The sequence below is a fragment of the Colletotrichum lupini genome, chromosome 7, assembly GCF_023278565.1.
Source record: "Colletotrichum lupini chromosome 7, complete sequence".
NCBI lineage: Eukaryota > Fungi > Ascomycota > Sordariomycetes > Glomerellales > Glomerellaceae > Colletotrichum > Colletotrichum lupini.
In genome coordinates this window covers 4910297-4935757 of record NC_064680.1, presented here as the reverse complement: position 1 = coordinate 4935757, position 25461 = coordinate 4910297, and the positions used below count along the sequence as shown (strand labels likewise).

At 44.3% G+C, this 25461-nt stretch overlaps 9 protein-coding genes across 9 annotated transcripts; 7 read left to right on the top strand and 2 right to left on the bottom strand.

The window, feature by feature from the left end:
* Window positions 1-3432: 3432 nt before the first annotated feature.
* CLUP02_14497 (uncharacterized protein) lies at window positions 3433-3971 on the top strand (the record flags this gene model as incomplete). The annotated part of the gene is made up of 2 exons (XM_049293425.1): window positions 3433-3493; window positions 3553-3971. The coding sequence occupies 2 exons, from the start codon at window positions 3433-3435 to the stop codon at window positions 3969-3971; spliced, it is 480 nt and encodes a 159-aa protein (XP_049150571.1).
* A 2690-nt stretch (window positions 3972-6661) lies between these two features.
* On the top strand, window positions 6662-9084 carry CLUP02_14496 (uncharacterized protein; the record flags this gene model as incomplete). The annotated part of the gene is made up of 2 exons (XM_049293424.1): window positions 6662-7179; window positions 7248-9084. 2 exons carry the CDS (start codon window positions 6662-6664, stop codon window positions 9082-9084), a joined length of 2355 nt encoding a protein of 784 aa, XP_049150570.1.
* A 997-nt stretch (window positions 9085-10081) lies between these two features.
* On the bottom strand, window positions 10082-10851 carry CLUP02_14495 (uncharacterized protein; the record flags this gene model as incomplete). Its single annotated transcript, XM_049293423.1, has 3 exons — window positions 10082-10403; window positions 10483-10567; window positions 10629-10851. The coding sequence occupies 3 exons, from the start codon at window positions 10849-10851 to the stop codon at window positions 10082-10084; spliced, it is 630 nt and encodes a 209-aa protein (XP_049150569.1).
* Window positions 10852-11936: 1085 nt separating this feature from the next.
* CLUP02_14494 (uncharacterized protein) lies at window positions 11937-12658 on the top strand (the record flags this gene model as incomplete). The annotated part of the gene is made up of 4 exons (XM_049293422.1): window positions 11937-11984; window positions 12168-12209; window positions 12272-12355; window positions 12593-12658. The coding sequence occupies 4 exons, from the start codon at window positions 11937-11939 to the stop codon at window positions 12656-12658; spliced, it is 240 nt and encodes a 79-aa protein (XP_049150568.1).
* Window positions 12659-12944: 286 nt separating this feature from the next.
* Window positions 12945-15644, top strand: CLUP02_14493 (major facilitator superfamily transporter; the record flags this gene model as incomplete). The annotated part of the gene is made up of 12 exons (XM_049293421.1): window positions 12945-13024; window positions 13088-13155; window positions 13352-13438; window positions 13502-13561; window positions 13767-13825; window positions 13880-13953; window positions 14018-14107; window positions 14185-14453; window positions 14504-14696; window positions 14748-15294; window positions 15349-15486; window positions 15540-15644. The coding sequence occupies 12 exons, from the start codon at window positions 12945-12947 to the stop codon at window positions 15642-15644; spliced, it is 1770 nt and encodes a 589-aa protein (XP_049150567.1).
* Window positions 15645-16035: 391 nt separating this feature from the next.
* On the bottom strand, window positions 16036-16537 carry CLUP02_14492 (uncharacterized protein; the record flags this gene model as incomplete). Its single annotated transcript, XM_049293420.1, has 4 exons — window positions 16036-16128; window positions 16187-16247; window positions 16298-16314; window positions 16379-16537. The coding sequence occupies 4 exons, from the start codon at window positions 16535-16537 to the stop codon at window positions 16036-16038; spliced, it is 330 nt and encodes a 109-aa protein (XP_049150566.1).
* Window positions 16538-17965: 1428 nt separating this feature from the next.
* CLUP02_14491 (uncharacterized protein) lies at window positions 17966-18208 on the top strand (the record flags this gene model as incomplete). The annotated part of the gene is made up of 1 exon (XM_049293419.1): window positions 17966-18208. The coding sequence occupies one exon, from the start codon at window positions 17966-17968 to the stop codon at window positions 18206-18208; it is 243 nt and encodes an 80-aa protein (XP_049150565.1).
* A 275-nt stretch (window positions 18209-18483) lies between these two features.
* On the top strand, window positions 18484-21190 carry CLUP02_14490 (uncharacterized protein; the record flags this gene model as incomplete). Its single annotated transcript, XM_049293418.1, has 7 exons — window positions 18484-19363; window positions 19451-19730; window positions 19940-20072; window positions 20149-20288; window positions 20399-20560; window positions 20652-20807; window positions 20890-21190. The coding sequence occupies 7 exons, from the start codon at window positions 18484-18486 to the stop codon at window positions 21188-21190; spliced, it is 2052 nt and encodes a 683-aa protein (XP_049150564.1).
* Window positions 21191-22039: 849 nt separating this feature from the next.
* CLUP02_14489 (uncharacterized protein) lies at window positions 22040-25191 on the top strand (the record flags this gene model as incomplete). Its single annotated transcript, XM_049293417.1, has 13 exons — window positions 22040-22060; window positions 22412-22485; window positions 22555-22593; window positions 22828-22900; window positions 23033-23120; window positions 23207-23245; window positions 23360-23413; window positions 23475-23534; window positions 23593-23961; window positions 24020-24482; window positions 24553-24567; window positions 24631-25119; window positions 25155-25191. 13 exons carry the CDS (start codon window positions 22040-22042, stop codon window positions 25189-25191), a joined length of 1821 nt encoding a protein of 606 aa, XP_049150563.1.
* Window positions 25192-25461: the final 270 nt, after the last annotated feature.

Below are 25461 nucleotides of genomic sequence, written 5' to 3'. Positions count from 1 at the left end.
AAAAATATATTAAATAATTCAGCCTCGAGCTTTATACTTATTCCGCTTTATAATACTAAATTTGTTAGTTTTTATAAAGTTATTAACTTAGTTAAAAAGGGTATTATAAGTTTATTTTAAATTATTAAGAATTAATAAGTTTAGGATTTAAATTATAAAAAGAGAGAAGAATTAGTTATTTAAAATATAATAAGAAGTTATAGTTTAGAAAAATACTTTACTTTAAATAGAGGATAGCTATAGAGGTAAATAGGGTAATAAGTTAACTTAAGGACCTTATATTTATTATTATTAATAAATATATTTTTATTATTAAAGTAGTATTATTATTAGTTATTAATTAATTTTAATAACCTATTTAATAAGCTAAAGAGTATTACTAAACTACTTTATTATAAGATAAGAAAGTTATTAAGACTATTTATTAGGAAGAGAGGGGTTATATTTTAAAAAAAGTTATAAGAGGGTAGTCCGCTAGGTTTTTATTATTCCCTTAGGGAAATAATAAGTAAAATATAATATAAGCTCTATATAATAGTTTTTTTCTAGCTTTATAAATATAAAAGATTAACTTTAACAGGATTATACTTTTAAAATGAATTATATAATATAATATACTTTTTAACTATATAATATATATAATATATCCTAAGTACGCGCTTGATATAATATAATAATTTTAATATAAAAACCGCTATTTAATTTAGGATAGGTAAGCTACTATAATAGCGCCGGTTAAAAAGATTAATAATAAAGGTCGGCCGTAATAATTAGCTATAATAGTTAGTTATAATAATTAAAAGCGGCCTTTTTTAACTATAGAGGTTCTAAACTTTAATAATAACGTAGAGGTTTTTTAAAAAAAAAAGGGCTAAATAGGTTAATATTTATTATTTTATCGTACTAAAGCTTATAAAGACTTTTTTTATCCTTATTACTTTTAATATTACCTAAAGCTACTCTCTATTTAAACTAAATAAATTTACTAAATAAATTTACTAAATAAATTTACTAACTAAATCTACTAAATAAATCTACTAAATAAACTTATTAATATATAAACTACTACTTTAATAAGAACCTAAAAATACTTATTAATAAGTCTACCCCTCTTAAACTAAGCGCCCTCTTTAACTAACTTAATATTATAGTTATTATAACTAATATAAATATACTTAAGGATTAGTAAAGTACTTTTTAATAATACGGAATTTAAATAAGTAATATTATAAATATTATAAATAACTAGGTTAATATAAATATTAAGATCTAATATATCGATACTAGCCTAGTTATAATAATTATAATAAACGGGCTAAAAGTATATAAAATTAAAATAATAAATTAATATTTTAAATAGCTCTTATAAAACCCCCTAAGTAATAATAATACTTATATAAAAAAATAGATTATACTAAACCTAGCTACTTATATAGGCTAGTATTAAGAGGTCTTATATATATTAAAATAAGTAAAGCTCGCCCTATAAGCGGGCGGTAAAAGGTTCGGAGTTTTAATTAGTAGTTAGGTATAGAGCGTATTATACCTAGTTTTCCTTAATACGTAATATACGGTACGGCCCCGGTAAATTACTCTGTCGGGGGGAATATAAGCTTTATATTAAGGTAATTATTTATAAAAAGTTATGTATTTTATAGTATATTAGCTAGGAGCTTAGTAATAAGGTTATACTACTTTTTAAAATTACTAATTTTATAAAATTAGCTAATATTAGGGTAGTTACTTTTTAAAAAGGGAGATAATAGTAGTCAGCTAAATACTAATAAGAGGCTATAATTAATTAATAATCGCTTTTATAAAAGGGGAAGTCTTTTAATAAGGGTATTATTTTAAAATTAGCCTTAAAGAACGTTTTTAACTCTAATTATAAAAACTATTATAAATAAATATTATAAATTAAATTTCGAACCTTAATAATATAACTTAAGTATAAAGGGAGTAAAAAAATAAAAACTTAGGATATTTTATAGGTATTTAATAGAATTTAACTATATTAATAATTTTTTTTAAACTAATTAAAAAATAAAATAGCGACGCTTATATAAGAGCGACGCTTATATATTAATTTATAACGCCCGTATATTAATTCCCTAAAAATGTTAGCGTAGTTATAAACTTTATAAGAGGGAAAGTTAAAAAAGTAAAAATTTTAAAAAAAAATAGTTTATTAAGATAGTAAGAGTATCTATTAATATTATATATTAATACTGTATAACCGATATCGAGAATCGCCCGAGTAGCTAGTAAAGGTAGAATATTAAAATAAATAAAAATATTAGCGGGCTTTTAATTATATTTATATAATTATTATAATTCTTTTATTTTACCTATTTATCTATTTTATTTACTTATTATTTACGTTATAATATATTTAATTTCATTCTTTTTCTTTTAAAAATATTATTATATTACTATATAACTTTTTTTCATTAAAATTTACTTATTTAATAAACATTTTCAAAATCTTTAATTATTTTAAATACTTTCAAACCCCGAAACATTTTAAAGTTAAGATTTTAAATAAGACCGATATTAACTCATTAAAGCCTTACCCTTAAGCTATATAGAACTTTTTATCGGAATCGACTTTACCTAAAGTCGGTAATTAGGCTTTATTAAATATACTAGAAAATCACTCGTTAATGTTCTAGTCGCTAGGTGAATAAGCTCAGGCAGAAGATTCCCACGTTAAGGTGTTTGAAATTTCTCAGGATCAAATGTACTCTTTATATGTTTTATAGGAAATGATCGTCGATTAAGTAGTACAAAGTATTTAGGTCTAGACGTCCTGACGTAACACGTACTCAATATTCTCTAACTAAGTTAAAGTATGACGTCAAGGTAATGCCTAAAGAAGTTCTGAAAGTTTAAGCATTTGCTTTGGCATAGAAATTGAAAATCCTGCTCTCAAATATCCGAAGCTTTTTATCTCCCTTGTCGAAACAGGTTCGTCCATCTAGTTAATTAGCGAGACGGACCCCTTTAGAACCTTAAATAAATCTTTTTTTCGCTTAACGCCATAAGGTTCGTGTCTCGCAGAAGAGTGCGTTATATTGCAATACAATAATCGCTAAAATTTCAATACACCCATTCAAGCTTCCGTTATCGACTGGACTAGACGGGAGGTATATTATACCTCTATTACGCGGCGGAACAACAAGCTTAAACTACTAATACGCCGAGACCCCTTCTTAACGTTTATCTTCGCTTCAGATATCTTTTTGCCAATACTCTCGCGGAGCCGCTTTATCGCAATAAAGCTTTTCTCACTCTCAAGCCTTCTTTTTGCGACTGTTGTGCTTCGGCCTGTTTTTTATAAAGTAAGTGTCAACTTCCCTAAGACATGACGAACACCTTAGGGAAAAGTACCCGTGCTTACGAATTGTCTTTTGCAGCTTGCGGTATGCAACCATGATGATGTGGAAGCTTCGAAGTTACTATAAGACTCACTATCTGCTTAGGGCCATAGCGCGTACGATGTCACGGAAGATAGAAATGAATATTCCGTCTTTACCAATGGTTACGAGAGAGGTCGGATCGCTGTGACTAGGGTCATCATCAAGAAGCCAAAGACACTCGAGATCAAGACGGCATATAACGGCAAGGATACGACCAACTCGAAACTACACCTTAATCAAATTCTGATGGCGCTGTGGACGGAAAAGGGAGGTTTACGAGCTTCGTCTTTAAAACGCGTCAAGTTTCTTGAGGTGGCAAACGACAGTGTCAAGGCTGCCATACAAGCAGCTCGACAAGAATTGGAACTAGAGGATGTTGATGACTTCGAGTTGGACGTAGAAGACGCCGATGAGGATCTCTTGTCTAATTTCCGAAACTCTGTGTTTGGTAAGGTCGTCGCCAGATTGTGTGAGGCTTCTGGGCATACACCGGAGTCTATTTCAATTGAGCACACGGCTGGCTGGGACGATATCACCTGGGATCTCGCGTGAGACTCGCCGGCTGCCAGTTGTTCTCAGACATTTTCTTTCACTAGTGGCACCTATTCATCATAGACTTTGAGGTCTTAAGTCAACAGTGAATAAATAATGGCTAAGATGCCAGCATCAATAATTTCCAACCGGCATTCAGATGTTGACGGAAGCACCCTTATTCTCAAGCCAACCACATCCGTCTATAGCAATACTCAGTGATGACACAGAACTTTCTTTTCCTGTTTTCCTGCCAACTACGTCTGACTACCTTCCATAATTTGAAACCTCCAGTCGACTAGCTTCTGTTATGATCAAGGTAGGTATATCATATGAAGCATCAACGCGGCCGAGAACTTAGTAGAAGATATTGAACGCAGTTTGATACTTGCCTACGATTGCTCTTGACGTGGTATACAAGTAGAAGGGCCGTTTTCATGGCTTGACTACCGTGCAGGTTCATAAATCTTCGAACTGTGCAATTAAACAGTCTTATCTATGCCATCTTCCGGTGCCAATTATTCTAAATGACGGCAGTCCGAGGGCTTTTGAATAGGCTCGGAGAAGGGCTAATAAAAGCTGCCAAAGTTACATTACAGCTTCATACATTCGTTTGTCTCGCGGGCGGACCCCAAAACGGACTGCGTAGTGGTTTAGCTTAAAAAGTCCCCTCGTGAGTCAGATCACCTCATGTCTCGGTGATCGCTTCAGAATGAACTCCGAAAGAAGGAAAGTTCGATATATTGCAGCACATAATCGTTCAAGGTGTTTGAAAAGAAATAGGACCAGTCTCAGATCTCTGTAGCTCAGCTGGGGCAGACAACTCATCGGTTTCTCTTCCAATTGATTAGCTCAAGCTGGTATACTCTTTCACTCTCAATTAGAATTTCCCTAAGCATCTTATACTCATGATCCTTGCTAATCGATAGAGAAAACATTCTGCATCACCACATAAGTACATAGATTGAGCTAAGCAATTTAAGGATAGCTGCTACGAGGGCACGACCAGTAGTGCAATGCGAGGGAAAAGATGACAAGATATCACTTGAATAAGTTGAATAGCTGCTTCATTTACCGTGGCAAAAGGATTTGAAATGCAATATTTGTCAGTAAGTGAGCGCGTGTGAAAAAGAGAGAGAAGGGAGGGCTTAATGTGGGACGCGAGATCTGAAGTATGAGGTCTCAAGTCGACGATCAGTCGAGACATTAGAATACACGCACATGATAGATAAATATCACAGAAATGTTTAAACTTTCCCTTTTCCTTCCCAAGAAATACGCGAGTACTTTCCCCTTGGATACCTATTTAGGACGCTCAGAAATTTCGGCAGAAAGATTGGCTAAGCAATTTGGGTGGTACGGCAGATGAGAGTCCTGCTACAGGTTGAATCATCTACTATTCCGCCTTAATTCCTCTGAAGTTATTGCGAAAATCGAGTCAGCAAAGCACCGAAGAGCAATAACAACAGCGTGGCCTACAGGAATATGCACATAGTTCACGGTTAGTATACTAACTTGTGTACGTAACCTAGGGTCAATCTAGCTATTCTTCTTGCCACATCTGGTAGAAGCCTTACTCATAATGATGAACCTAGGCCATAGAGATAGATCATTGTGGACTTCGACCCAAAAAGCAGCAGGCACAATAGTCTTTCACGCCCAAGACTTCTCATGGGGCTGAATCTGGGCACAACAAGTGGCAGAGTCATGGGCTGCAGCAACCCTCCTCACAGACGGAGAATAAAGAAGGAGATAAAACTAATCAATCAGATCATCTTGATGAAGTGATGAGCCGTCATGCTATCAAACACTGCTTTGAGAAGAGATTCCAGGATGCGGTTTTGGTGGTGCTGCAAACGCTCAAAGCCATGACTGATGTTCTGTGGTTTCCTCACTTTTTGGCCTCTTATCAAGCTTTGTTAGGTCGGAAAGCAGGGAATGATGGATTTGTATCTTCATTAAGATGAAATAAACCTTATTACTCAAGTGGGCATTCATACACCGATGTGCTCTAAGTCCCTGACACTCCACATGACACCTAGCTGCAAGAGCTATTGTCATCACATCTGCAGACCTACTCTAATCAGAGATCTACTCATAGAAGTTCTCCTAAATCGTGAGTGTACCTTAACGTCGGCGGTTCCTGATCTTTTGTGGCGAGATGTTTTTCGTCCCCGAGAAATGGCCATTCGCAGAATCACGAACTGGCTTCTACTTCTAGGCGTGGTATTTTTGGATTGGCATCGTGATGAGACGAAAGCCGGCATTATCGTAGTCAGAAACTCTTTTTTTTTCAGGGCGAACCGAGTCAGTAGACATTACCGGACCTCCTGGCGGTCGTGTTTCTTGGCGGTCTGAAGCAAATTGAGTTTCATAGTGTCGCTGTCAATCTCAGTAAGGTTTATCTATGCGCCAAGTGCTTTACTTCATTTAATTGACTTTCTGCTCAGACTTGTGTTCAAACTCTAATCATAACATTTCCGGATCAGCTCGGTTGACTGAAATGAAAGACGAGCGAATTTCAGCGTCTCCAATGAAAGTCTAACAAAGGCCTTTGGGGCATTTGTAAGCCTGTCGTCTCATGTCATTCCCATGTTGAAGGCGGGAAAGTTCAATCACGATCAAATCAGCTCTTCGTCGCATAGGTCCTGCAACTCCATCCGATTGTGATTAGCTTTTTGTCTCAGTCTTGGTTGTCAGCAAAATCGAAAATGGCCAAACAGACCTTTCCTAGAAGTTTCGTCACCCCGAGAGTTCGTCCCAGAACTTTGCTTTTGCTGGCTTTTGCTGGCATTGTCATTCATTTTTGCTTCAAATTGAGAAACGAATCGAGTGTGCAGCTTGTCTCCTGGCACGATGTTACACACGAACCTCCTCCCGAGGGCCTTGTCGACCAACCGCCTGTCTCCTCTATCGAGCAGCCCATTTCACCTATCGACCTGTCCAAGAACAGAGACGAAGAACTGCAACAACAAAAGGCAAAGGCATCAGAACAAGAGGCTGAGAGCTTGAAACAAGAGGCTGAAGCATTGCAACAAGAGGCGGAGGCATTGAAGAAGGAGGAGGAAGCATTGAAAAAGGAAGAAGAAGCCCTCAAACATGAAGCAGAGGCTGTAAAGCAGACCGAAAAGAAGCAGAAACAGGAAGAAGAAGCAAGGAAGCATAAGGAGGAAGAACACGAACAGAAGCTACGGGACCAGTTTGCTAGGGAATACGACGCGGCTAAGAAGTGAGTATTGTACAAACGTCCTGCCGTCATCGTATACACACACAGAGCTGACTTGACTTTGACACTAGGCTTCCCGGTAGTGGTGCGATCTATGGCAATACCTTGAACTCCCTGGTCGACATAGACAACAGAACAGATCTACATGCGGCGCGATTACGAGAATCCAGCGAGGAAGAACAGCCATATTCAAATCATCGACCTGTCCATTTCAACCCATATCCCGATTATAACGGAGAGGATTGGAAGAAGGAGAAACATCGCCCATATGTACCATGTATCGGTGCTACTGGGGAGCTTGTGGAGGACTTACTTGTGTTCAAGGGCAGGCCTGCTAAGTTTCCGAAGCCGTCTTTTGGCAGCTTCGACATTTTCAACATGGACGGCAATCTCTGCTATGAACGCGAAAGTAGACTGGGACCTTACGGCCACACATTGCAACTCAAAGCGAACAGTCTACCAGTAAATTGGGACAGCGTCGATTGGGGTAGCCTTCAAGAAAACTGCGTCAAGCAAAACGCCGCTCGTTTTGGTACTGGAAAGCCCAATGCATTCGTTGACACCGTTTATGGAACTTCCGGGACCGCTCAGAGACGAGAGGTCAGAGCAGATGGAGGGTTCATGGAGGTCCCGAACAAACTGTCAACAACATCAGCAGGGACTGAGTCCCGAACTGCTGTTCTTCTTCGCACTTTCACTGGCAAACGATATACGGAAAACGATAAACAAGCTATCAGATCGTTGATTTCTGAGCTTTCCCTCCGTTCGGGCGGCGAGTACCAAGTCTTTCTTCTATTGCACGTTCACGACCGTTCAGTCAACCTGAAGGGCGACAAGACAGCGTATCAACATGTTCTAGATGAACACGTGCCTCGAGAGTTCCACGGAATTACCAAACTATGGAACGACCAAATCGTGTGGGACATCTATACAGCTCTCACCGAAGATGACGAGAAAAGTGTTCACCATGCGCAATGGCTATCAGTTCAGAAGTTTAGCATGGATCATCCCGAATTCGATTATATATGGAATTGGGAGATGGATGTACGGGTCGTCGGGCATAACTATGATTTCTTGGAGAGTCTGAGGGGATTCGCGAGGAAGCAACCACGAAGGGGTCTTTGGGAACGCAATGAGCGTTACTACATTCCTGATCATCACGGAACGTGGGCTGAGTTCCGCGACTATGTCGAGAAGCAAACCGCTGGTACCCAGGTTTGGGGTCCACCAAGCGTACCCTTCATCAATCCGGTCGGACCGAAGCCACCTACTAGAGATCCCCGAGATGACCAATATGACTGGGGAGTGAACGAGGAAGCAGATCTGATCACTCTCGGTCCCATTTTCAACCCGATCAATAGTAGCTGGATTTTCGCAGACCACATTTGGGGTTACAAAGATCAACAGCATCCAGCAACGTCGCTACCTCGACGATGTACTATTGTTACACAATCGCGCATATCGAAGCGTCTCCTAGATATCATGCACGTCGAAAATCTTCGTGGTAACCACATCGCCTCGGAAATGACGCCCCAAACGGTTGCACTTCTCCATGGGCTGAAAGCAGTTTTTGCTCCCCATCCCACTTGGTTTGATCGACCTTGGAACGGAAAGTTTCTTGATCATTGGTTCAACCCTGGGCCAAAAGGTGAAAGTGGTGGTCAAGGGAGTGCAATGGGGTACGGGAGAGAACGCAGATACCAAGGGATTACTTGGTACTATCGTGCTGAGCCTCCTTCTAGGTTGTACAACAATTGGATGGGGTATATAGATACCGATATTGGGGGTCGGGACTGGGAAATAACCAACGGCAGACCTTGCTTGCCGCCCATGATTTTACATCCCATCAAGGATGTCAATCCAACCAGCCCGGGGTTCGCGACTAAATTTGAGCTTTTCTACGGCTAGTAACCTCCAACAAAAGAAACCATAGTGTGATGGATCTTAATCATGAATAGAACTCAATTACGAAAGGAGACCCTAGTGCTATATGTGATGAAGAGTTGTTTCCATCCTGCGAAGAACATGGAAATTCGTGGCCGTTAAAAGACCTGTCAGACAGGAAAGGTGATCCAGTAGAAAGCACGCAGAATAAAATTAGGTTTAATATCATCACAGGCTTGACGCCGAGAATCGTAGATTCAAAGGACAGGAAGGATAGATGAAAGATAAAAGATGCTAAATCTTCACTTCCTAAAGTCATATTAGTTAGCCACGTCAAACCTTCTAGTGAGGTCTCCGCTATTTAATCCGCAACTTTTGCAGCACGAATAACCTTTTTTTAACCAGTCTCACGGCCTATGCATGTCAGGAATGTTTTGTTACGACGCTCATTTCATCGAGGAAAGTACAGGTTGACTCCAAAAGGCCATTATGTAGTCCACGGAGTATTTGCTTGGACTATAAGTATTAAAAAGTCATCACGTAATACCAGAAACAGCCGTATAAGTATTTCACACGGTCTGGACCCCAGAGGGACAAAGCCAATGACTGGTAGGTCCACTTCGAGGTCTCATGTTCTAATGCAATATTCTGCCCATGCTTGAAGTCTCAAAGTTGAGATCATTTGCCTTACCAAAATTCCCTAGCTTTATGACCACAAGTAGGAACATTGAGGGCAGATCCTTAACTGTAACTGAGACAACTACGGTAGACTATAGACATAGCACACAGTCAAATCATGAATTTGGACAGCACTCAGACTCCTTTGCACAACAAGGGCCAAGTCAGGGGTTATAGTTGAAACAGTCTTTTTGCTAATCTTCCCACTTTAGTTGTTTCAATGCAGAATCGATCTTGACCATATTGAATAAGAGAAACATCCGTGTTTCTGGTATTAAGGATTGTCATGCTCATAGTGGACGAGTCTTCCTTTGTCTCTGATTGAACGCGAAAATAATGCCCTCTACGGGCACTTCGCAGTGGCCAGCTTAGTTGACTGTTTGACGACACCATCAAGCTCTGTGATAGAGATCTCACCCTCGCCCGGGCCATCACTGCTCATGCTCAAGTAGTTATTGATAATCATAGTGAACTTGCCTCCGTTAGAGTTGCAACCAGACTGGAATTCGGTGGAAAGATTGTTGGTGAACTCGGTTGCAGCATCAATCGGTGCTTTGAAGGGCCATTCCAGGTTGATAGTTCCCCGGCTTCCTTTGAACTTGTATTGGTTCTGGTTCTTGGCCCACGCCCCTTCGGTCAATCTGACGTGTCCCTTATAGGTTCCGCTGCGAATTGTCAGTGTGTCAAACATTTCTAAAACGTTTGGCTACATAAGAGTCGCCATGTGAAGATCTTGATGCATACCTCAAAATAACCAGCTGTCTATCAGCAGCTGTCTGGATGTCGACTTCGATCTGACACTTGACCTTTACTTTGTGGTCTCCAGCCTCTGAGAGAGAGACATTCAGTGGTTAGTATAAGGCGCTTGCATTTATTCTCGAAAAACGTACTGATCGTGGTGTTCAAGGCTTCATATAGCACATCAAAGCTACCACTAGGGTCGAGATTTCCACTCAGGGACCCAACAGGACAGCCCTCTCCAGTGTATCTGATACCAGTGACGGCAAGAGTAGCATTATCTCCAGAAACCTGACGTCCTAGGACGTCACGTGGCGGACTGGCGACAGCAGCACCGGCAAGGAATGAAACTAGGATCGAAGATATATGGACCATGGTTGCGATGCAATCGAAAAATCTGGAAAGCCTAAGATAGTACAATATAGTATATCGTGAGGACACGAAAGATTTAGTCCTCATGAAACAATCGATCCCCAGGTTAGTACTTATAGCTCTTCAAAGAGCCAAGGAGAAATAATAATGTTCAAGGTGGCAGAAACTTAAGTTTCGGGAAGCCCGAATCTCAATTTCATCAAGTGGAGCTGACACGAACAGATCTACATTGGCCGGTTTTCACTTTCAACTACTCTTGCTAGATTCGGGATTTGTCTAATGAATTAACAAATCTTTATACAGATTCTATAGAACATAATGCCTCAGTGAGTTGGACGCCGGTGCGGTCTTAAACGTTTATTATAAAACTCGTATTATTTCTAATTTAGCAGCTAATCCCTAACCTAACACTCCCAAGATAAATATTTTCTCATTTTTACGCTTCTTTTAATTTTACAAAATTACTATTCTATTTTCTAAGACTTACTTTACCGTCGTATTAAGTCCATATCAGTCTTACGTATTAGTAATTTAATAATTAGTTTATTAAATTAAAGAAAAACTTCTTTATATACTAACTAAGTTTAATTATAAGAGAATTCTACTTAAATTAATCTTTAAACTAAATAAATAATCTTATTATAACTTAATATAGGCTTTATACTTAAATAACTATATATTTTTATTTTTATATTCTATTTTTACTAGCTAGTTAGGTAGTTCTTAATATTAATTATATAATATAAATAACTATATTTAAATAAGAATTATAAGTATTATAGTCGTTTACGAAATAAAAGTAGGATTTTAATATGGTAGCTAGGCGGGATTTATTCGTAGTCTTTCCTAGCTAAACTAACCCAAATCCGGTGATACTCGAAGGGAGAAGAGCAACATTGATATAAGTGATTTGACCTTGTCTATGTCTCTCTCAAACTTTAATTCAAGTTGCTAAAAAGGATAGCTATAGAGCGATAAAAATATATCTTAAGCTAATGTAACTTGCACGCATCTTCCAAAGTAGTTCCGACACTCTGTGTTGAAATTATTATAATCTAGGTAGGCGTTTGGCTTGCCTGCGCGCCAGTATGTTGCAGCTTGTGCACCATCACTTCCCTCTACCCACAACCCCGAAAGTTTGTGGACTTGACTAAGTCTGCAGGTGGTATAAGGATGACGGTAAGGCACATATATTGGCATCCAGTTGATGTTCTTGCGAAAACAGCAATGTCATTCATTGAACACTTTTGTTGGGGATGCCAGGATATTAGTAAAATCCCTGTGGAGTCGAAGAAACGTCGACTCGCACTTTGAGAAAGGAAGGCAAACGAAATTGGAGCGGACTGCCGAGCCAAGGCTCTGTCAGTGATGTTTGTTTCATTGTTTAACGCCGGTTGCGCCCTTCTATCAGTGATTGCGCCAGCCCGGCGCGACTTGGCCGGTTGGGTCGTTCAGTTCATACGGTTCCGCTTGCCAAGCCATGATCAAGCTTCCCCGTATCATAGCTGTGGCACCACCTCCCACCTACCTAATACATTGATCACCTAGCCTTCGCTGCAGAGGAAATGAGTGAGCAATTATGTAGTATGAATGGCGATGACAACGCAGAGGGATGGTCACGTATTGCAGTAATAGTAGCTGCATCACCTGACGAAATATATTCCCAAAGAATTTTTTTTGAAGAAAGACAAGCTACGGGGCATGTGTGTTGGTTCATTTGAAGAGACCCCGACACAGACCAAAGACATTGCCCATGTTCGCTGATCGGTCAAGTTCGCCGCTCGGCTCGGAGGCTCGGAGATTCGGATGAAACTCCACACATTTAGATTTTAGGTTCGTAAGGTGTGGAGATACTCAATGTGCTTATAGTGAACAAAAGAAAAAGGTGGCAGCTTTCGCACCAACGATTAAATTGCTCTTCGTGTCAATTTGACAGGAGGCATACACCACTGACCAAACAATTAGCAACAGTGAAACAGGGTGAGGATTTCCAACTATTATACATGGTTAAACATCAACCTATTTCTATAATCCACACAGGGTAGTAGTGTTTATGAATCGTTGACCAACGAGTTTTGGCCGCAAAGCTCGTCAGCATGGTCTCCGCCGAGCACGAAGACGGCCACCTCGTGTTCCCGGCCATCTCTCCGATAAGTCAAAACGGCTGGTGGAAACCGTGGATCTGACTCGAATTTATCCCGACTTGACTGTGATTGCAAGGATGTGATGCTCGGTAAAGGTCGCTTATACGACAAGTTCTCCAGATCAGGAAGTCAGCCATCACTAGGTACCTCAGCAAGATTTTCCGTTCGCCTGTGAATCGAATTCTTGGCAAGGCTATCTCGGAGAAAACCCCAGCGAGCATCCTCCCGGGGCGAATTATCAGATTTTCAAGATAATCGCCAATATAGCGGGGACACGGTTAATCATATGATCTCCACGCAAGTCGTGTTGTGATGTGGTCGACTCCCTTTTTCATTCTTCACTCACGTCAACGCCCCAGAAAAGTATCGAAGTGTAGCAATGCTGAAAATGAAGACCTCCGAAATCATGTTGACCAACAAGAGATCCGTCGGAGAGAAAGTCAGAAGTGAGTTGCGTTGCGCTGCGGTGCAGAGCTTACCTTGGAATCAGTCTGACCGGAGTCTTGCAGCTTTCTTCCTTGGAGAAGGGGCCAAAACTAAGGAAGAAAGACGACTCGTACAGAAAATCGGTGAGTCGAAATCTTCCGCTCCATGCGTTCTCTGGCTGCTATTTGATATCTGACTGATTTATCAGACTTTTTTATTTTGGTATTTGCTAGGAAGCTTGCTTGCTTGACTTCGATTGCCTGCTGATCTTCCTGACAGACATACTGTTGTCTAAGTTATTTTTTCAACTTTCTAGGTACGTTCGCTTGTCAAGTCAACCATTCTTAGAGATAATCTTCCGTTGTACTTACTTGCCTACGGATCGAGCCGCCTTTGCCAACGCCTATGTAAGTCAAAGACGTCTTCCTGATCTCTCCAAGGTGTACTGAATTGTTTGACAGGTTGCCGGGCTGCGCGAGGCTCTTCACATGTCAGGACATGATTACAACACTGTTCTTTCGGTCACAACTGCTGGGTAAGTTACTTCATGACAACATGGCATTGGCGATAGCATCTGGCAGTAACTAACATTACGGAAGCATGGCGATTGGTCAAATCCCTCACGGGCTGATTATTCAAAAGGTCCCGCCAAGAATCTGGCTTCCGTCGATGGTTGTAGTTTGGGCTGCGTAAGTGACAACCTGAAGCATCTCACTCAAATTTTACACGTGGAACTTCGAAAATTAGAAGCTGATGTCAATAAAAGGTTGACCATGATCAGCGCTACAGTCAAGACCGTAACACAACTGTGTGTCGTTCGGTTTTTCCTTGGATTAGCTGAAGCTAGCACATATGCAGGGACTATTTACACCATTGGATCATGGTATACCCCTAGCGAAATTGCAAAGAGAACGGCCATTTTCACTGCTTCTGGTCAAGTCGGGACCATGTTCGCTGGAGTTATGATGGCAGCCATCTACAAAGGCATGGGTGGACTAGGTGGCCTCGGAGGCTGGCAGTGGGTGTTCCTCATTGGTAAGATACTTCCATCAAAGTCAAAGTGAAGCTCGCTAAGTGGCTCCAAGATGGCATTATCACTCTTCCAGTCGCATTCTTCGGTTTTTACTACTTTCCTGATATTCCAGAGAACACTCAGGCATTGTACTTGAGTGACTCAGAGAAGAAGCTGGCGGTCAGCCGCCTCCCGCCTATTAAAGAAGGAGGGCATAGTATCAGTCCCATATCACTGATGAAACGATTGGCTATGTCACCCACTTTGTAAGCTTTGTAAGCGCCATTGCAATTTGAATTCAGCTGACACTGCATAAGCTGGATTCTCTTATTTTGGTCTCCAGTATGCGCCACCTTGGAAGCTTGGGCAGTTCAAAACAACTTTCTCATTTGGCTCAAGTATCAATCGTCCCACTTCTCACAGACCCAGATCAACACGTATCCTCTCGGGGTTCAAGCTGTTGGGATTGTTTCGAACATGTTTGCTGCTTGGCATATGGATGTAACTGGCACTCGCATCCCCATGGCTACTCTGGCCATCGTTCTACAGCTAGTCTGTGCCATCTTACTTATCATACCCAATATTCCTTTTGCTGGCACATTCTTTGCTTTTTATCTTTCCGGTACTGCTTATATGGTCAACCCTCTCATTTTTGGGTGGGCAAGTATCATCCTTCAGAGGAGTGGCGATGACGCTGTGCGCAGCGTCACGGTTTATTGCATGAACGTTGGGAGCTTGACTCTCTATACGTTCTGGGGCATCGTGTTTTATTCTGCCGATGAAGCACCATACTGGCGGAAAGGGTGCATAGTCATGATAGTTTGCTGCTTCGTCATGCTTGGCTACATGTGGGCAGTTTGGAAAGTGAGTTAGACTACAAAAGGCCAGAAATCTCGATACATGCTAACATATGTCTAGCTTGACAAACACACTCTCGAAAAGTTCGCCCAGCCAGTATCTCAAGACGCAGAGGCTGGGACTCCTGTGTCGGAAGTTGTGTCTGGGGTTCCAATGAGTGATAGCAAGGAAATTCAGAAGAGAATTGCCCCAGAAAAGGTACCGAGCATTTGACAACAGCGGTGGCATACTGTACGTGACATCATAGCTAGCCTAGTGAAGGTACTGCGGCTTTGGTGAAGATCATTCTCGTGTATGATTCTGAAGAAAAGAAAGCCGTGCTTCCAATCATATTATGCCAGAAGGGCGGCGTATAGAATGCAATACTCTCTCCCTTTTCAGAGCTATAGTTGGCTCAATCACATGACGTTGCTCATCTCTGCGGCACTTTGCTTGAGCTGTGTTGAACCTAGTCCCGTCTACTGTTTGTACTTATAGGTAGACTGTAGTTATTGGGATCTCAGCATGAATTCTCGACTACTCTATGAAGAAGGACACTGACTCACTTAAGTATTCCTCTACTTAGACGTGGGAAACCTGATTCCTAAACGCTGCTTTGCGAAGCTCTGAATCATGCGTGGCTGATGAGACTCTTTCAAGTGGTTGCCTCGAAAGTTATTCGACATCGAGTAGCAGAAAGGCTAGGGCGTGCAATCTTTTTCAATTTGTTTAAGCCATGAATATGAGGCTGATCTCGCCATGAGAATCCTAGAAAAGCAATATTGTTGACGACTCGTGTCCTGTAGACATGAGTTCTGGGTCAAAGTTTCGTTCATGGGTAAGGACATCGGAGGAGTAATACTATTTGATGGCAGTCTCGAATAACATTACGTTTGTCATACTATCCTAGCTGTGGCACGGGAAGCAAACCCGGGCGCATATCTCGATGTAACGTAGTAGAAAGTGGTTTGTAATCGTATCTGAATGCATGTCATTGCCAACGTGCGTGTTGGTGAAAAGCAATCACAACCCAAGTGAGGGCGGCAGCTGCACAACTGTCAGCCTCACGGCCGTCACTTGCATTCGGCTCTAAGGAACAAAAATCTCTTACATTCCGCTGTCTCACTTCACCCAGGTAGATACTACCTATGTATGCTTTCAAGCGCGGGTTCTGGATGCCATTGCTAGCGATTGGTATGTGCCTTAACCAGCGGATTACGGCGTAGTAGACCCGCATGAGAATCAGGAGGCAAAGTGTCAAAAAGTTCATCCATCAGGTAGCCATGATGCAAACGCGCGGGGCTCCCCTGTGATTGTGTCAAAGGGGGGGGGGGGGGGCAGGCAGGATTTAACCTTAAAAGCGACCATGCCTGTTGGTCTCAATCAAGTGAGAATATGTACATGGTTGGATGCAAGGGGCATGCAGAGCAGTCCCTTTATTCTGGTTCAGAGACGGGGTCATGGAGATAACGCCCATGCGAAATGGATGAAGTTCCATCCACTATTCGTAGAGAGCAAACTGAAAACCCCATGGACAGGAATCGTTCTTCGGAAGAGAAGGCTTGGCTTTCTTTTAAGAAGATGTTCATGTGTCTTTGCGCCAAGTTACTTCACCAAACAACCGCGATATGGCCTTTGTGGGCTGAAGGTGTGGGCTGAAGGAGGGGGCTGGTACGGAGTATCCATTCCCAGGACTGTACATAATCACGTGAGTGAAAAGTTCCGAGTCTTGAGGGAAACGAGGAGACAGAGAGGAGGGGGAAGGGGGTGGCGAATGGTACAGGGAAGGGAAAGAGCCACAAGCACAAGGTGAGATAGGTATTGCCAGGACTGCATAGGCGGGACTGAAGTGGAGAGTGAGATCTGAGAGTGAGATTTGGGAGTGAAATTTGAGGGTGAGACTTGAGAGTGAGACTGACAGGAACAAGAAGAGAGGAACTGTTAAGTCCATTGCACCTAAGGCGCCCAAGCTACGTACCCACCGCCACGAAGCAGAAAGGTAAGGAACGTACCTGCCTGAGAAAGGCACGGAGCACATGCCTACTCCGTACACACTCACGGTAAGGTAGGAAAGGTGACTCCAGGCTTCTCATCAGGGTGACAACGGCGGGAAGCCGCAAATTAGCCGTTGAGCGGACCTGGCCGAAATGGACCGAATTAGGGAAGCCAATGAGAAGTCGTTTTCGTCAGCAGACTGAGTGGCTCGTAACCGCCCGGACTTTGATTGGGGGAAATCCCTGCCATTAGGACCGAGAGTGGATCTTCTTGCTGTACGTACCTCGTGTAGGGGAGGTGAGAGGTGGAGAAGGACGCGTCCAGACCGCCGTGAGCCGTCATGCCACGCTGCATCATCCATGTCATTTCTTCCTGCCCACGCTATTACTACTATGGTAGCCGCCAAACAAGGCACAAGAGTCAAAGCTGCTTCGTACATACGGAGAGCCAGTAGTGAATGATACGTACAGCTACAGACTGGAGTTAGGGCTCACAGGTTACGGAAACTGAAGCACATTTTAGAAAGATGTCCATAGCCCCGACTTTTCACCGTCTATGATCTATCCAAAAGAGCACCGGCCAATACCCAAGGTAACTGCCAACTGGCGGTGGTGGTAGTGGTGGTGTTGGTGATTGATGGTGCTCCGCCCCTCGTCACAGTCTCCGGCCCTAGCCTATCCTCGAGCCCACATTCGACAAGCCCATGTCTCCGTCTATTGCTCCAGTCCAGTCCAGCCCAGTCCAATCCAGTTCAGTCCAGTCCAGTCCTGGCAACTGGTTACCGCTGAGGAAAGACACATGGAGAGGAGAGAGAGAAGGAACAAGAGAGAAGAGGAGAGGAGACTGGACTTGCAGAGGAGGCGAGGTGAGGCGAGGCGAAGCCAAGCGAGCGCAGCCAGGCTCATGCGAAAGGAGTGAGTGGGCGCTTAGCTTACGGATGCCTTAGCTTAATTACTGTACGGAGTACGTACGGGTACGAATACAGCAAGGTAATTATGGTTGCTTTGCTCTGCTCTGCTCTGCTTTGCTCTGCTCTGCTCTGCCTTTGCTTCGCCTTGCTTGAAAGAGGCTGAAAGTTGGAGCCTCCTCCACGTGTCAAACGCCATCCCGTCTCGTCTCCGCCTCCTTGGGTTTTCCCCTTACTCGCCCGCTCGCGCACCCGGCGGAAGTGTGCAGTGTGTGGACGCGGACGTGGACTGTTGGAACTGGAAGTGAGACACGATGCGGATGCCCGCCAACGCCAACGCCAACGCCAAAGCCGTCGCCGTTGCCGTCACCGTCGCAGCCGACAACCGGCCGGTCGTTGCCGCGGCTGGTGCTGCTGGTGCTGCTGTTGTTTCTTCACCCTCAGAGATTCTTCAGCCTCCTCCTGCTCCTCCGCCTCCACTTCCTCCGCCCTCAGTCCCGTCCATGTCGTTGCCGCTGGCTCGCCCGTCGCGCCATGACACCGCCCACGCTACCGGCCGCCTCGAACCTTATTCCTTCTCTGTCAACCATCCGCCGCCGCCAACCTACTACCGCCGCCTGGCTGCCGGTCCAGCTCCGGCTCCGCTGTCGGGTGTGCCTTCGGCTTCCACGCCGGGTCCTCCCGCTGCAGCCGCTGCAGCCTCCCGTCATGACGCGCTCAGATTTCCTCCATCGCCCTCGCCAACACCCTCGCATCCCGCCACCTTCGGCGTCCTCGGCGGCAGCAACCACGACAGAAATCACAGTAATTCAAGCTTCGTTAGCAATGCCAGCCATGGCTATGCCACTCTTACCCCGCGTTCCGATCCCAAGCCCAGCCGCTGTTCCGTCATGGACCTTCAGAATGTGCTGTGCGACCCGGATGACGATGTGAACATGTCTTCGTCGCGCTCGAGTCACCCCCCTACGCCCCCCCATCTTGCTGATGTACTTAACCCTCCCGCCTCGAGTTCCATGCCCGCCTCTCCAACGTCGGATTCCTTGGAGCCCCTGACATTTGTCGCTCGTCCGAATCCCTCTCACGTCGTCATGACTACGAGGCCTCAATTGCAGACCTCTCAACCCCAGCACGCGGAGCCTGGCTGCAAGACCTGTCAAATTCGTAAGATGCCTTGTGATGAGGGGCGTCCCTCATGTAAGTTTGTACCTCGCTGAATTAGTCGCGTCTATTCGTCGATCAATGGCTTTCGTGGTCCGAGTCTCCGTCTGACAAGCTCAACAGGCCAAAACTGCTCACGCATGGGCATCCATTGCTTGGGCTATATTTCTCCGAGTCATGCCAGCACCCAACAGGCGTCGGACCGTTCCGTGCCCAGCGTTAGTGCCAACGCCAGACGCCAGGATCAGGAAGAGTATCTCTTCTTCCTCCTTGATCATTACCGACACACCAAACGCCACTGCATGTGGGAACTCATCACCCTCGATTTCAATGAGCATTTTTCGTGTAACATGCGTAAGGAGGCTCTACAGATGATCAAACGCCGAAGATTGAAGGACAAGGAGTAAGTCGTTCATGATAACCATGATTTCTGTCCGGGCGCCTATATGTAGCTAATACGATTCTTAGTACTCGGGAAGCTTCACCAAATGATGTCTTGGGCAATGCGCAACGTCACAAGGTTAAGAGAGGCCGCCGACCGAAATCTAACGTCCCTTCTCTGCAGTCAAATAGGGATGGGCACGGCAGCGAGTCTGCCGCCGGGTGAGACAGCAAGACAACTCATCATTCTCGTGACGTCATCTACACTGAATGGCCTATCTCGCCTCTCCTCTTGGCCTCTATCTGCTCTGGGCCAGTCGGTCAACGCACCAATTTGAGTGGCGTATCTAGCGGTTGTCGGCCAGTCAGCTAGAACGCCCACCTATCGAATCTAGATGGGGTTCATTCCGGCATGATCTATCACAAGCCGAGCGTTTCAGAAAGAAGGCTCTCAACACCTGAAGACTGGTCTTAGCTGGATCCAAGATCAAGGTAGCAGACTAGTACAATTATCCAGTCTCTGCAAGTTCTTGTCCAGCAACCTCCGGCAACCTACCTATAAGGACTCGGTCAAGGCAGCGTGAGAGACAGATCTTGCCACTCTGTCGACTCTATTATTCGTTATCCTCCATCATCCACTTGGCTTACAATGCGTCCCACGACGCTGGCTCTCTGAGGGTGCACTGCCAGGAACAATCAGGCGGTGGCCAATTGCAGGATCAAGGGACCTCTCGAGACTGCCATGGGTGCATCGAAGCCAGTTCTGTATTCATTCGCCGAACATTCGCAATGTACGGCAATGTACGGCAATGTTTTAGAGGTGTCACCGAGACCCAAAGCCAATGTCTGCCCGTAGCTAGCTAGCTATAGGGTCTGGTCCCCATGGCTTGAGAGATCTACCCGAATGCTCCGCATCTAGAGGTTAGCAGAAGACATGATGCAGACTTGGCTTGGCATTTCTTCAACCCAAGCCGGTGTGCGTTGATTTGCGCCAAGGTTCGGAGGCGACGAGTGCGATACCGACCTCGACCGGTCACCGTAATTCACTGTCAATTCTCATACGATGCCCGCGTAGATCACGGAGGGCTACTGAGAGCACGTAGGCTCGGCTGTTTGGGGTTTTGACTGTCCATATGACATCACCAACACTCGGAAGACCTCTCACTCGCGAATCCAGCCAGCCTTGAGTCGATCACGAGGCATTCAAGGCCACTCATATCCTGCCTTCTTTCTTTGTACATCCCTGTGAGAAAACAGTTCCTCGAACGTCGCAGCCGGGTTGGCGGGCCGTCGTTCCTGCTGGCTACTGACGGGAGAAGGCAGCCTACGATTTTGAACGCCTCTTTAGTCACAGCACCTATGTATGAGATCGACAGTATGTTCTCGAGTTTCTCAAGCGGAGCTGCTTTCGCCCCCGAGACTTCTTGCACAGGGCAGGGGCCAATGGCATCGACAATGATGCCTCACCTTGGTGAACGATGATCTCCTGTCCACCTTGGCGCGAGTTTGACGCAAGGGAGTTCGGGCAACAGTAGAACCTCACACAAGAGAGCATAAATATGTAGTAATGCGATTGTGCTTAGGTGACAAACTCATCACTATGGCAGACTAGATTAGCGAGTTAAATTAGCAGCATAGATTAGCAGCTCACACCACAGTGTGCGCATTAATAAGCTTCGCTTTTGATGCGGCCATCAGGTGGTCGCCCTAGAGGAATATTACTAAACTAGAGATTATGCAGTTGTCTGTCTGTGCCGCGTGCACTTTGTTTTGCATTTTGTCAACTTTCTTGGGCGAATAATCCAAATACTCCTCTCTCTTGCTCTCGATCACGAGTGGATCTTAGTAGAAAGTAATACCTAGATAAGGGTGGCCGTTGAGAAGCACTTATTCACTTCACTTCGTCTCTTTCCTTCTTTTTTTCTTAGACTTTGTCGTTCCCTTGGTTCTATTACCAATTGAACCCATGTAAACTTACGAGAGATTCCGTTATTTTGTGGTCAATAAAAATGGCGTATTCACTTAGTCTCGCGTGCTGTAGGAGCACGATAAGCTGTTGTGTTCACACTGTTGGATATGCCGTAGCGCACCGATCAGCCATTCGGATTTAAGGTACGTCAAGCAATACCGACATTGCTTCAGCCACAAATGATGTATGCTACGATAGACCTTAAACTTGATGCGGCTGTTATATTGGGAAACTTCTAGAAATCAGCTGAGACTTTTAAGAAATACTTCGTCAAAGGGGACATGCAGTCAGTATTATCCAACAGCGCCATGCATAGGGAAGCACGACAGCTGAATCATTGATCATTTCACTTTCCACTCGCAATGAATACGACCAATCAAATTGTGCGTTCGAAAAGCGCACGAAACATTCAATATGAGCATCGCATTCAATTTACAAGCGATGATACAATTTCCAATAGATCTCATAAGTCTTTTTCAGTTTCATCCCCGAACGTGATATTTGACATTATGAGCTAGGATCATAAACGCTTGGCTACTGTCAGGCCTCGCCGGTTAAGGGATAGCTTAAGGGGCATGAGGAGGGGGACCAAGCAACAAAGGAGCAGCTCAGGCATATATAGAGCGCTGGTAGTACACCTCGAGGGAAGGGCAGATTTCAGTAATTCATCTTCTAGACCCTAACAGCAGTTGGCCTCTGTGAGCTTCTTCCCTGTGTCACACACCTATTGACAGTCTACCTACATAGGGAATCGGCTTGATGTGATACCACCCCGTACGGTTCTTATCAATGTAGCCACTGATAGTGGGTGACATAGGTCCCAGTGTACCTAGAACATGGAACCGCTCATCTCAACTCATCTCATGCAATTTTCTAGCACTTACATTTACAGGGTTCTGGTTCCGTCTATTACCTTGTGCAGAGGCATAGTCTCGATAAGAGGGGGAATCGGGGCACCCAGCACACCGGTCAACTAAGTAGGCTACCATAATTTGACGATTGGAACAAGCACTTGATCTGATACCATTGATTTATATTCTGACTACATTGTGGCCATCGCTCAGGAGCTACAGCTAGCGGCATGAGGCGACATGCAGAATACCACTTAGCCATCCACAGTCGTAGTGAAGGATCTCATACAGATCTTTAGGTCGTCTCGTGGACCTAAATTGACATGTTTCCGGCGTCCTTCGACTAATCTCCTGAAGTTCGGTAATGAGAAGGTGCGGGGTAATTATTACGGAATCGATTCACATGCGGGCGGGTGGGTTCCCTTTGTTTCCTAACGTTGGTCTCACTTAACCTCCTTTTTAAGGACTAGCCTGGCTAGCCTGGGATCTCGGGTCTCATTGAAGGAGGCGAGTGGCGTTGAGTCCCAAGAAACATCGAGCATGAAGCCGCCCAACGCAGTTTCTCCTCAAACAACTGATTTTGAGAGAAGAAGTCGCCACCTGAGCAACAATTAAGGAGACTATTCATGTCTAAGATCCCACGTATGATCTATTGTATCTCGCCTTTGCATGACTCAGCCTCAATAATGCTTCAGTTGAGCAACCTAACTCAGAATGGTATCCCGCAAGCCCCGGCCCTATCGACCTAAGATAAGAGGTCGGTACTTCTTCCAGATTCGCCGTCTTATAATACCCATCTAGCTCCTTGAAACTGATCGATATCGGCGGCAGGTTGCTACGAATGCTCGAAGCGTCGGATCAGCTGCGATCGCGCGGAGCCTGAATGTGAGAAGTGCTCCGGGAAAGGGTTAAAGTGCAGCGGTCTAGGGGTTCGACATCGATTCAGCGATGGGGCGGCATCGCGAGGCTTTTGGAGAGGCAAAACCGTTCAGCAAGCCTACGAACAGTGAGTGCAAACACGCAATGTCGTTGGCTGAGAATGTTGGGAAGTAACCACTCAAAAGACCACGAGACCACGAACGGGGCTACCATAGTGTACAAATATGGCGCACAACAAGAAAAAGGCACTTCTCCCCGACTTCAGGTCCGGTCGGCATGGCACAAGGTCTGGGACCAGTTACCGTCTACTCTGGATTATTCCCACCAGCTAATGATGTGCGAGAATTCAGCTGGGCCAGCTCACGTAGAGTCCGACGGTGCTACTATTGTGCCCTCCGAACGGCATGAAAGCACCGTTCGTAATATTATTCTCGAGAGTTTAGACAGGCCTGCTACTCTATGGTCCGAGATGGAAGCCGGTGCCACCCGCTGTTTCACTCATCAACCAACCTCAAGCAACTTGACCCCTTGGGAGACTCATTTGCTGTCGTATTGTAATGACATGATATTCTTTCTGTAACTATAACGCGCTGCTAACAATGACATCTTCAGTCTCAGCCCACATTGCGGTAGAAATGGTGGCCGCGGATGGTCACCATAACGGCTGGCGCCACCTTGTTCTACCTATCGCTCATATGGATCCCTTAGTATTGAAATCCGTGCTCGCCGTTTCTTCGTTTCATTTAAGTAATCAAAGACGTACGGCCGAGTCTGAGGGCAACACGCACCAGGTCACAAGGTCAAGGCTACACAACACGTCGGTGGTTCCGATGCAGCTATACGCAACAACAATTCATGATCTAGGAAGACGACGTGACCTCGAAGCCCATGATCGTTCAAGTAAGATTCGCACATTAGTCGTCATACTTGTCCTACTTGTTTCCGCCATGGTGACAGGATCGGATGACTTCCCGATGTTGTTTCGTCTCCTAGAATCTGCACTGGCAACTATTGGTGGAGAAGACTGTCTGGGACACGATGAGCTTTCAGCCTTTATAATGCGCCAGGTTTACAAGTAAGTGACTTAGATTCGATTATCTTGTGGTAAGGTAGGGAGACCAGGTGCTCGGTGGCACAGCCGGAAGTTTCCCTTTTGAACGGTGAACTAATTTGTGGCCTGGCAGATTACGCGTATATTCAGCTCCTCTTCTGAGCGAGGATAGTGGCATTCTGACTCTATCTTCACGAAAGCAAGTCACTAGAGCATTCGAATGCATGAAATACTGCTCGCAGCAGCGACCAGAGCATTCGGAGACAGTATCGCGCATTATGAATCTAGTTCAGCAGTCGCACAATATCTATCTCCACAGAGCAGGTACTAATGTGATGATATCACAGTCTGCCGTAATCAGTCTTGATAATCACATGAAGAAATCTGTCGAGAGAGTGCAATTGTTTATCGAAACTTTCCAATCATTCCCCGCTGACTCACCAGGAAGAGAAGTGTTGGTTTGGGCATTCTTTGTGGCAGCTTCAGGATGCATGACGGATGAGCATAAGGACTTTTTCAGAATCACTCTACGTGAATGTCACCAGAAGAGTCGTTTTGAGAACATCTTAAAGGCTCTTAATCATCTAGAAAGAATCTGGGATCGTCAGCTCTTTGGACTTCGCTGGGCTTCTCAGCTCCCTGAAGCTCGTTTGCTCATCATGTAAGGAAGCTATTTGACTGTCTGGACAAGTCAAGTAAGGTGTGGGACGAGGCAGAGGATTGCATAGCTTGAGGTATTTTGGAGGAGGTGTATATGATGTTTGGAACTTACATTCTAAATGGGGTTTACGGCCTAGTAATACGCACAACATACACGGGAATAATGATTTTTTGGAGTATATCGATGGCTTTTTCGCGATAGGCAGTGCAAATATTGAAACTAGAATAGCTAGAAGTATACTCCTTGTTCAAGGGCTGACGCAGCTTATTCCCCGTTATCAGTAGGAGGCTAATCTCTTATTCTACTTCTGTGCGTGACTAGGTAATTTGAAAAATGCAAATA